At 39.5% G+C, this 12,616-nt stretch overlaps 1 protein-coding gene across 5 annotated transcripts in view; it reads right to left on the bottom strand.

Annotated features, from left to right (window-relative positions):
* SOBP (sine oculis binding protein homolog) overlaps positions 1–12,616 on the bottom strand; it is a 161,689-nt gene that overhangs the window by 121,846 nt on the left and 27,227 nt on the right. For all 5 annotated transcript variants that reach the window (XM_019537852.1, XM_019537855.1, XM_019537856.1 and 2 more), the window contains exon 4: positions 7,928–8,079. In XM_019537852.1, coding sequence (XP_019393397.1) covers positions 7,928–8,079 — 152 coding nt within the window. The remainder of the gene's footprint in view (positions 1–7,927; positions 8,080–12,616) is intronic.

Raw genomic sequence — 12,616 nt, 5'->3', positions numbered from 1 at the left:
AATAAACTTTTCTAAGATCTTCCCCAGGATAGAGGTCAGGCTAATGGGCCTGTAGTTAGCCGGATCCACTCTCCTCCCTTTCTTGAAGATTGGCACCACATTGGCCTTCTTCCAGTCTTCGGGCACTACACCAGAGCGCCAGGAGTTTTCAAAGATTTGAGCCCTCCCATTTGTTTAGTGACACAAGACTTGCCTCAGACCTTGGCAGTCTACTCCTACAGATATTCTTAACCTCTCATCAACTTTTAAACTAGTCTATTGATGACATTTTTTTTATTTTCCCCCCCCCTAGATATTTCTTCAAAAAGCTTTCCAGTGTACCCTATACTTAAATGACTTCCTCTACAAGTTTCATCTTTGCTTTTATTTCTCACTATTCTAATCTATCCTAACGCAGCAATGGGGAATAGTTTGGTTTGTTATTGTTTTAGTATTAGAAAGAATCCTTTGTTTCCTTAATGTAAACTGGCGTGAACAGCAGAGTTAAAACAACGCGCACATGCATACCCACGTGCACACAAACATTCATGGACATGCATAATATACACCTTGTAAAGCAGGATCCTGACTAGAGGCCAGCTGTGATTTCCTTTTAAATTACACTTCTCTGAAAAATCTATCAAGCCGAGAAAAGGCAATTCCACGTTAATTGGGCTGACCACCTGTACTCTGTCACCTTTTTCAACAATTAATTAAAACAAGGTGAATCTGCAGAAAAAATATTAGTTCACTCTTCAAATTCTCAAATATTTCAAAGCCTATTGTCGAAAACGAAAAGGATGTAAAACCTGAGCTTTTCAATGTCAGGAGACATTAACTGTATCAAATCTTTTGAAACAAATTTCAATTTTTCTTATGAAAAATGCTCATTTTTGCACATTAAATTTTGTAGATGCCAAGGAAAAAAGGAGCAGACAATTTTTTGTAATTATTCTTCAACTTAACATGTATGTTTGGCATGTCTACACATCACCCTACATACACAGTATGTAGCAATCACACGTGTCTACACGTGATCAATAGCTACATTATCGGAACAGTATGCTCCCTGGATATAGCACGCCACTATGGCAACGTAGCAGCAAAATCTGCCCATGCACTGCATGCACAATAGAGTAACTGCCCGCACTGTGCCATGCTTTAGCACTTTCAAAAGGAAGTACTAAAGCATGGCACTGTAGCAACATCACATTACGGCAACATGTAGACACTCCAATTGTTAACTATCTCTTATTCACAGTTAGGCTGTGTAATTAAGCCTGAAATACCATAATTTCCCCCAGCAATTTTTAGCATTGATTTGGAGGGGGAACAGAAGCCTGAATTTTTTAAAGAGTTTTTAATACACCTGTGTGTATGCATCTGTATTAATGATGTGGTGATATACATTAATGTTTTAAAAAGGGGGTTTTCTAGGGAAGATGACTACTGTTTTGTTATGTGCTCTAGAATCTATTTATTGTTTTTAAATACAGTGTGAAAATGGAAGAAATTATGCAATGCAATGCAACTCAGAGCTAAAGAGCTGCATTTTCCTTTTATAGCCTGGTTAGTTTGTAGGTAATAATTCTTGCTATACAACCAATATAAAAATTCCTGTACTACAAAATGCATCCTCTTCAGCTTTTCATTCTAATGTTCCAATGGAAATACCATTTACCATACTTCTTACCTTAGAGGGGCAGGAAGAATAAAGCTGAATTTTGTCTTTTAGAACAGCATTGTGATTTCATAACAGATGTCTGACTCCTGTCTCCTGAATGTACCAGAACCCTCCAGGCCAGAAAGGGAAGGCATGTCCTTTACTGCTATATGATCCCTACTAGTCAAGTTACCTTGGCTATCTGCACTACTGATCCACAAGCAATCCTGCAAATCAGTATCCCATGCAAGGAGAAAAAAAATGATCATCATTTACACTTCCTTGCTTGACAAACAGCAATTTACTCTTAGTTTTTGATTTATGCTTTTTTGTTTATTTGTAGAAGTGAGATTTGATTACACTGTAAACAAAAACATTTATCATTACTTTTCCCTGATTATAAATAGGCAGTGCAAAGCAGCAACAAGGTCAAGTATAATGTACTGCCTGACAACCTTGCAGTCACTTCCTTTCCCATGCCTTAGTCAAATCACGTAAATTAGTTTTTAATATATCTATAACTAAGACCCATAACCTGTATGAATTTAGCTGTCATTCTAGGTAGAGCTGCTGGGTCATAATAAACTTGTTTTCTGACCCGTTGATTCAATAAACACATTTTTTAAATTAATCTTTTCAGGCTTCAGACTCACTGGGTCCAATTATGAATCCAATATTTTTCTTGATATTTGACATCCTGAAACTTGTGGATCAGTGCTTTTTGTCCCTATTGGCTGCCTTGTTTCCTAGATTTATACTGGTCCAGTCTACAAAATGAAATCTATAAGGAAGAGAGTTTCGGAACAGCTCCAAATCCTAAATCTGTTCAATTACAAACTTTAGTATGAAAAACTCCTTTTCCTGCAACATTTCCTTTTAATTGGTATTATTGCACACAACAGGTTATCATTATGTAGTAGTTCATTATGTACATTTGACTATGCAGAGTAGACTAAACAGGAAAAACCATTTCTTTTTTTTCTTTTTAATGCAGATATAACCTAAACATTTTTACTTTCCTAATTAAGGAGCAATTTTTACCTTCCTGATTAAAGGAGCAAAAAAAAAAAAAAAAAAATCACGTTTTTCTTCTTTTGTTCTCAGTAATTCCTACAAAAGTTGCATTCTTTCTGGATCCTGGTCTGTTTGTAAGAAATTATGTTATATTGTCATGACTGCAAGGGAAAAATTGTCTTTTGTATTAAAACAGCAGATGAGGCAGCTATTCTGATCTCTTTAAAGACATGAAACTCCCAAACACCCAGATGTTGACTAGCTGTACACATGTGCCTATACCAGCAAAGAAGTATATAGGTATAGCTATCTGCAGTGTTATGCAGCTGCACAAAATTTGGGGCTGGACCAAATGATCTTATGAGGTCCCTTCCAGCCCTAATGTCTATGAAAAGGTGAATGTAGTTATGGTATGCATCAATAAAAGCATCAGGTACAAGATATGGGAGATGATAGTACGTCTCTTCTTAGCACTTGTTAGGTCTTATTTGGAGTACTGTGTGCAGTTCTGGGCTCCACATTTTAAAAAGGACATGGAAAAGTTATACAGAGTCTGGAAGCAGGCAACAAAGATGATCAAGGGCTTGAAAAGCAAGTTGTATGAGGAGAGGCTGAAGAAACTAGGCAAGTTCAGCTTGTGGGAAAGGTGCTTATAAGTCTACAAATATTTGAAGTACTGACATAAAGAAGAGGGGAAACACCTTTTCTCTCCTGATGCAGAGAGGGCATGGATCAATGGCAAGGATTGTTCAGAAAAACTTCTTCTATGTTAGAATGGTGAAGGAGTGGGATAGAGTGCCTAGTGAAGTTATAGACTTTCTGGCAGTTTGCAGACTTTAAAAAAACAAAGCATAACAATGCTTTACTTGAAACTTGGCACATTTCCACACCAAGCCCAGTGCATGCCCAAAAGAGGCAGTGTGTTAGTTGGACCTGGCCACCCAACATTTGTATGAAGCGGGCACTTTAGTAGGGCTTTTTGGCACTTTTATCTAATAGCTGATTGAATCAGCTATTAGATAAAAGCGTCAAAAAGCCCTGCTGAAGCACCTGATCTATACAGACACTGCAGAGCCAGAGTAAAGTAATGCACTGACTCTTTCAGTAAAGCATAGTTTTGTTTTGCGCTTTTTTTTTTTCTTCTTTTTAAAACATCTGCAAGCAGCCTTCATCACTGGAGGAGTTCAAGAAGACAGATAGCCACTGGCCAGGGATGATCTACTAAGGGTATTTCCCATACTTCTGGGCTTTGCTGGTTGCCCCCATCCACACTTTTTGCTACACCTGTCAAGGTGTTTTTAAGCCTTCCTCAGAGGCATTGAATGTTGGCTACAGCTAAGGCAATGGCCAGATTTGGGCTCAGGAAGGAATATTTTACCCCATGGTCAGATTGATACTGATTGTAGGAATTTCTGCCTTTCTCTGAAATTGCGGGAGGGTGGGGCATGGACCTCTACCTGGGATGTCTTGAGCATATATAGACAACATTTCACAGAAGCAGTACATTGGCTGCCATGGTTTCCCTACTTTACCACTGGCAGGTTAGGATGGTGTCTTGTATTGTGTCAGATGGAAGTCTTATGCAGAGTTTAGATTATGTATTTGTACAGGATAATTTGAATAGGGATGATCCTGCCTCAAGCAGGGGGTTGGACCAGATGACCTCTGAAAGTCCTTCCAGCCCTACTTCTCTATGATTGTGTATGTGTATGAGTACACTGTTTCTGGAGCACAAGAGGAGGACGACTACCCAACTTGTGATGCCCCTGAAGTCCTCTGTGACAAAAGCCATGAGGAACTGATGCCTACTTGTCCTCAAGACACCAGGTTCTATTTAGAAATATACATGCACTCCACAGGCTGGCAACAGTCCCTGATTTTCTAGACTGTTGCTGCTCTTGTTTGGAATAGTATAAGAGGGAGTGGAAGTAATATTGCATTATACATATACACACCAGCAAAAAGCTCCTCATAATCGATGCCCATGATTAGTGCTCTGTAGAGCATGTGTCCCTTCTAGGATATGTTTAAGTCTGATTTCATACCAGAACTTCTTCAAACTGGGAATCTGTAGGAGAGGAGATGATCAGAGTCTGCGTTTGCCATATGTACAGAAGCAATTTCCTTAATTTAAATGTTGAGAAGTTTCTCATTCTAAATGCAGCAATTGGTATGAAAAAGTGTACAATTTGCACATTATTTTGTACCATTTTGAGACATTAATGATGATTCATTCTTTACCATTTGAACAGTTCTACCATTTTAAACAAATGCTTATTACAGCATTTCTTACCCAGAGGGAGAGGGAAGACTGCTTAACACAATCCATTAGGAAATTCAAGCCTTAAATGAAATGACCACAACGTCCTATCAGCTCCCTGAAATGTAGCAGCTGTACATATTTATTGTAATACAACACTATATTGTTACAGAGATATGCTGTTTAAAACATGCATAAGGCAAGTGAAACGTGACCATTTTACTCCTGTTTGAAAAATGAGAAGGTGTAGAGTGGCATAACTTTTCAAATACACAAATAAACATTAGACTCATGGAGAAGACAGGTACACGGCTAGACTAGTAATAACAGTTTAAAGGTCATCAGTTAAATCTGAAACTATTGCAAACCTTGTTACTTTGATCTACCACTCGGTCTCTCAAGGTCTTGCTCTACTCGCTAGGCTGTAACAAGCATAAGGACCTGTTGAATTCTACTGTACCTGCCTAAATCCAAAAGCAGAATTAAAACTCAGAGTATTGGACTTTGTGCCTGTTCATATTTAACTCCACGACTAGAAGTGGGAAAGTTCTAAATTAAATACAATGGAAAAGATTTTGTTCTCTTGTACCTTCATGCAAACCCAGGATCTCACAGGAATAGGGCAGAATTTGGCTCCTAAGCTTAACTTGAAGAAGGGCTGCTCTGCTAGCTCATATGCTGGTAACCATGTGTTGCCCAACCACACACTGCCATGTACCTCAAGATGTATGAGAAATCATGACACACAATGACCCATCAGATTCACAGAAAGAAAGCCAGCTACTGTAGTGACCTCTTGGAATAAAGCTAAAAGCAATTTATTGAGGTGAAAATGTGCACTCAAAAAGATTAGGAACTTATAGTGTTGAGATATAAAGAAAACAGTTACTTATACAAGAGATTTCTGCCTGAGAAGGAACTAAAAATGTTTGGAACTGTTTAGTTTAGGGAAAAGAATAGAAGTGATGTGATAAGACTAAGATTGAATAGTAGAAAGGGTAAATTGGGTGCTCCTATTTTTCCATTCTCATAATACAACAATCAGTGAATGATTCACCTGTGAGAACTTCTAGCCACAAATTATCATTGAATCCTACTACTCCTGCATTCATAAGAGAATTAAACATTTGTATGTATAATGGCAACAGCCACAATTACATTACATAACATTTTTGCAAGTTTGTTTTAGATGTAATATAAACTCTCTACTTTGTGATTAGTGCTGCAGTAGGGACTGTCAAGGACTGGTTATTTCACATAATCATACTCTTCAGGTCTTTATGCTCCTTATCACATATTTGGTACTGGCCACTATCAGACATAAGACTACCTTAGCTGGGTGAGCCCTTGCAATTTCTGTGTTCCTAGTTACTAACTTACTCAAGTCAGTCTGCCATTGAAGCCATGGGATTTCCATCCAAAAAAGAACTAGATCCTTTGTCACCCAAATATTTCCTACACACACACACACACACACACACACACACACACAGGAATTTCACCATCAGTGACATAAATATCCAATGTTGTTACTCTACTTACATGAAAGAGAAGTAATTATACATTTTTCATATGAAAATGTGGAATCTCTCAAGTATCTCTCTTTCACTCCTACTATAGTTCCACCAGACAAAAGGAGATAAACACCACTCTTTACAGAAGATTTCATGTGATATTTTTAACATGCCTATCTGCTCCAGTGCACATTATGAGCTTGATTCTCAAAGACTGCCCCTAGAATTCCACTCTGCTGATTTTTGCAGCCTAATTCTTCAGGCTTTTTTGGAGGGGTGGGGGAGGAGACAGGATGAGGTGACCCAAATTTACAAAGGAGGATTGCTGCAACAATGTATCTTGCATTTAGAACCCATAAATATATATAATACCTACATTTGTTTTTATTTCAGATTGCAAATGTTAGAGCTGGCTTTTTAAATTATTGTTAATCAGATAGATGTTGAATGTTCTGAAGCATGAGGGGAAAATATGAAGGATTTTGCAAATAAAGCAGCTTTCTGCTTCAGTGATTAGAATCCAAAACCTCACTACATGTTCTACTACTTATACTAACTGCTATTGCTATATTTGCATCAATTATACAAATAGTGTCCATTATTAATAATGCTGATATGTTTATTTTTGTTTTTAAAAACCCCAAAATATGATGCATTCTGTGGTGTGGCAAAAACAGTTCCTAAAATAACTACTGGCCATTTTCAGCCACTGAACTCTACAAATTATATCATTTTTGTGGACATTTCATTGCACTTTGGGAAACCAGACCAATATTAGAGTTGTATAGTATTTTAACATGAGACAAACTAAGTTTAAGAGTGGAAGGGTCCTCAAGTTATTGCAAATATGTTTAATGCTGCTTACCCCCACAGAAAACCAAGAAGTCTGAATATTTAAGTAATAGATGCTAAACTGTTTATATTTAAAGATAAACTTTAGAAGTATCAAACTACAGTTCTGAAACAAAGCTCACTGATGTCAGTGGAAAGACTCTCATTGCCTTCACTGAACTTTGAATCAGACCCTAAATACATATATGCCTGTAGTCCTAATCCTGCTGCCACTGAAATAAATGGCAAAATTAGCATTGATTTCAGCTCAACAAAAGTCAGCCCCTGAATAAAATTAAGACCCGCGTACCTACCTCTGTATAAACTGTTAGGAAGATTCTTCCCATACTGTTGCATATGTACTTAGATCAGAGATAGAATTGTGACTATTTTATTGTGTATTACTAGTTATGTCTACTTAAATTCATCCACCCCCATCAAACTCAAGCATCAAGCTGAGAGACATTGAAAAAACCAGGTTACACATTAGTAAAGGGGTTGACAGTTCAACAGACGATACGTATGGAAAGGTAGAGGGAAACACACAAAATGGAGAAAACAAAAAACCAATATAATGCCTTCTACACCAGATGGTAAATGAAACTCTACCTGGGTCATAATCAGAACTAGGCCTATGCAGTTTATGTCTTTCCTCAGTTCTCTTACCTTGTTTCTCTTGAAATAAGCTCTTCGGCAAGCTGCAAAGCACTTCTCGCTGCAGAAACATTTCACTTCGCTTCCCATACTCAGGGAATAGCGCTTGATTCCCACTTTCTGGCACCAGGCACACATTATTTGTACATTTGACACATCATCTTCTACAACAAAAATATAAGAATAATGTTTACATCAGATGTAAACAACCCATCCAACATCTATACATTCAACTTCAGAAATCTATTGCATTGACTTGTTTTATATCTTCTTTCATCACTCTTTGTGACTACAAATATGCAGGCTTAAGATTAGCTGCTTGTTCCTTAGGCACATGGTGGCCTGTGCCAATCAGGCTCGGTACACTGGCAGAGCTTCTAAGATAGTTGGAAAAGATCATTAGTTTGAAATATGGTACACTGCTGAAAAGCTCTCAAAATACTTGAGGCTTTTCATAATTTTTAAAAGAATGCTTAACCAGTAACCAATACTATGAACTAATATACTAATCTTCTTATATTCCCGTTATTTACAATCCATTATCACGTGTCTAAGATATCCTGCTCAGCAATTTACTGATAAACTATGCATGGAAGTAACTGCACCAAAGCATTGTACTATTACTCTGATGAAGGCTCTTCCAAAGTAGGATTCTAAACAGAATGTTAGGAATTTAAAAAGTCTTGTTAAGTTGATTTAGATAATTACTAGAATGAGAGGCAGTTTTACCTAAGACGATCGTAATAACATAAACTTGAGCAAGAGGTAATATACAACACTGTGGTAAGAATTACTTAGACACTTTGCAGGCTTTAACATAGTTGCTTGTGTAAAATCTTAGTTCACTAAGTATTATTTCACTCCGTTTCAAGCTCTTTTGATATATATGTAGAAATTTAAATTTGTATTACATTAATTTTGGCATTACAATTTCCCTGAATTTTAGGATGAACATATTAATGCATTCAAGTGAATACAGCTTGCTACTCAAAAAGCCATTCTTCTTGCCTTCATATATTATTACCTCCTCGTGCCTCTACTATATTTTCATAACTATTTTCTAGTACATCTGTGGTACTAACCTAATCTTTCTGTTCTCTAAAATCCAGCTTCCCTTTTCACAATGATATTCTTTGTTACTAGATCCTGCTGTTCTAACCTATCCTTTTTGTCTTACACATTGAATCTTTAAAAGCTGTTGTCACCATAAATTGGATTCATATAGCCAAGGGCAAGAAAATCTGAAGTAATAAGACTTACATAGTATTTTGTGTCTTCAAATCCTGACAATGCCCTTCTGAGGTCAGTATTCTTATCCCCATTTCACAGAAGGGGAAACTGAATGGTTAAGTCACTGGTGCAAAGCAATAAAATAAATCAGTGGCAAACCTGTGATTTAGAACTCAAGGTTCTACTCCAATATCCAGTCCATTAGACAGTATGACCTTTCAGTCACTGATGCCAGGCATTGTCTGATTTAGAAAAAATTTCCCCAAAGACTAATTGTTCAAGCAGTTTCTACTGCATGAGCTGTAGAGAATTCATGGATCAGAGAGTCTGTCATGCAGGCATCCCATTCCCCTGTAAAGGATTTGTTTTGAAGCAATGCTGTCATCTTTCTACAAAATTATTGGCAAACTAATTTTTAGTAGAATGATTTGGCTCCTTTCCCTAGCTATCATAACTCAGGGCTACGTGCTGCATTTTATTCAACTTAACGGAATAAATATTGCCAGTTTAATAACTTTTTTCCTTCCACAAATTTTGTAATGATTTATAGTTGCAAATAAAATTGTACAATGTAAAAAACTGACCTTTTAGATTTAATCAGACTGTACACCTTTAAAACTATATTTAAGGCCAAGCTATAATGTAGATTTGTTTTTAATATACTGTAATGATGGCCCTTTATCATTTACTCTTCAGAATGGAATTTGCCAAAATAATATAAATGTTGTAATATATTAAATATCAGAAGAAATCAAAATACTTTGGGCTAAATAGCAACCAGCCATACAGGAGTTCAAGAAGCTAAAAGATAGTTATTATCTGGTGGGGAAGGGACATAGGCAGCAGAAGGTGGGGGCTAACAGGACTAAACCCCGCAAAACACGGAGTAACGGTAGGGTGCAAGGCAGCCTGGCCGCAGTCTTCCAGCAGCTGTAGCACAGGTGGGGAGGGACATGCACACAGTGGTGATGGAGGGAGTGAAACTGGGGGAGGCCACGCGCTGCACAGTTGGGGTGGGGTGCGGGACTGAGCCATGAGCGGCTTGCCTGGTGGGCACGGCTCCTGCTGCTACACGCCCCCTGGGGGACATGGGAAGCGTGTGCCCCCAGATCTGCGTGGGGCAGGGCACGCTGCTGCTGCAAGCTGGGGCTAGGGCTGCACTGGACTCTTCCCAGCAGGGGTGGGGGGTAGGCTACACTCAGGGGGGCACTGGGGGGGGCTTCTGCCACCTCAAAATTCACCGTAGCCCCTCCCAACCCTCCTCCCAGTGCCACTGCTGCCCTCCCCGACCTCAGTGTGGCCCAGCCCCCACCAGGAAGAGCCCAGCACAGCTCTTGCCCCAGCTCCCAGCAACAGCCCTCCCTGCCCTGGGCAGATCTAAGAGCACCTCCCCCCCATGGCCTCCTGAGGCGCATGCAGTAACAGAAGTCACTCCCTTCTCCCTGCCCCCAATAAGCTGCTCGCAGCTCCATCCCATTCCCCACCCCAGCTGTGCAGGGCCTCCTCAGCCCCAGCCCCACTGCCCCCGCCACAATCCTTTCCCTTCCCCCTCCCCCTCCCCCCACAGACTTACCTGCTGGGCGGTGTGCACATGTGCTTAGCCCCCCAAATAATTTTTTGTCTCTCCACCCATGGGAGGGAGTGGCTCTGCACGAGGGAAAGGAGAAAGGCTATGGTGAAGAGAATGGAAGACAGCCCTACTCTGGCAGCAGCAGCCACATGGCTGGGCTCCCTGGCACCTTCATTCCCACCAGATACAGAAATATTAGGTGTAGGGTTGTGCCTGCTGTGACAAAGACTACCTGGAGATTGGGGGAAAGTGCCATTTCACTTGCTCCATTTGCCCCTGCCCCCCAGATACACAACTTAGTGTGGCAATGCACTGCCTAGTTCCTATAGCTGGGCTGGGGTTCTGCTCACCCTACCCTGGCTACGCTACTGCAGCAGAAGCTAGCAAACCAATCTGCATAGTACCATTATACCTCCAGCCCTCCCCTGTATACCAGAAGAACTACATTGACAAGACTGCTAAGTATACCAATTTAACCATGAAGCAAGAACCTTTTCTAGCACTCTCTCCCTGACCCTTGGCAGGGAGTATGCTTTGGAGAAGCTCATTGCTGAGAGTTTGAGATCTTAAGGAAAGGAAGGAAATAAAAGCAAACTTTAACAAATTCCCATAACATCCTGAGGCAAGCCTAAGAGGAAAAGGATACCGAGAGTTGGTTGCATCTTAAAAAGTCCATAGTGTGCATGCAAAGTCAGGTTATCCTACTACAAAAGACAGATAGGAAGTACAGTGGGATACCAGCCTGGTGAGACAGTGAATTTTTCAAGGAGCTGAAACTCAAGAAGAGGAAATTTGCCAATATTGCTTGGGATTAGCATTAGAGTATGATATGGACATGAAGGGCAAAAAAAAAAAAAAAAAGAATCAGGAAGGCCAAGCCATGCAGCTCTCAAGGGACAGACCATATTTACTCACATACCACATGTAATTTTTTTGCTCAAAAATCAACCCTCCAAAATTGGGGTAAATGTCTTAAGTGGGGTAGCTAATTTTCTTCACTAGGATAGAAACATAAAAATGCTGTGTTACAAAATGATTGCTGGCTTCTCTCTCAACCAGCAAGCAGCCAGCAACCAGTATTTCCCCTTTCACAGCTGCTCTCAGGTTGCAAGCTGAGAATGAAACTGGTAGCCATTTTGCAAGGGATCTTATCCATGAGAAAGTCAGCTCTAAGCCATAAGGCTGGAAAAATCTTTTTTCTAAGATTTGCCTTCCAAAAACAAAGTGCACATCTTATTTGGGGACATGTGGTATGTGAGTAAGTACAATAGGAGGCAACCAAAAAAAGCAATTTACAAAGTAAAAGGAAGATAAATGAAAGTATAAATCTCTTACTGAACAGAGGGGGGGCATTCTAATAATGGATGATGTAGACAAGGCTGAAGTATTTAATGCTTTTTTTACCCCAAGAATAAGGTCAGTTATCAAATGACATGCATATTTGGCAGCAAGGATGGGGAGGAGATAATCAGCATAGAGTAGGGAAGAACAGGTTAGAGATTACTTAGACAAGCTAGATGTTTTTTAAGTCTTCAAGGATGGCTGAAATGTCTTAGATTACTCAAGGATTTTGCTGAGATAATTGCAGAGCCATTGGGTGTTATCTTTGAGAACTCATGGAGGTTAGATGAGGTCCTGGACTATTGGAAAAGGGCAAATATAGTGCCCATCTTTAAAAAAAGAAAGTGAAGTAGGAGGATCCAGACAGTTTAACACTGATCAGTCTGACCTCAACACCCAGAACAATTATGAAACGTATCATCAAGGAATCTAATTCTAAGCACCCAGAAGATGATAAAGTGATCTGGAATGGTCATCGTGAGGAAGATGACAGGCTTTGCGAACAGTAATGCAGAAAAGAACCCAGGGGTTACAGTGGACCACAAGCCGAATATAAGTTA

Source organism: Crocodylus porosus, unplaced genomic scaffold (genome assembly GCF_001723895.1).
Source record: "Crocodylus porosus isolate Cpor-Errol unplaced genomic scaffold, CroPor_comp1, whole genome shotgun sequence".
Lineage (NCBI taxonomy): Eukaryota > Metazoa > Chordata > Crocodylia > Crocodylidae > Crocodylus > Crocodylus porosus.
Note: the sequence above shows the minus strand (reverse complement) of the source record. Positions and strands in the feature narration are given on the sequence as shown.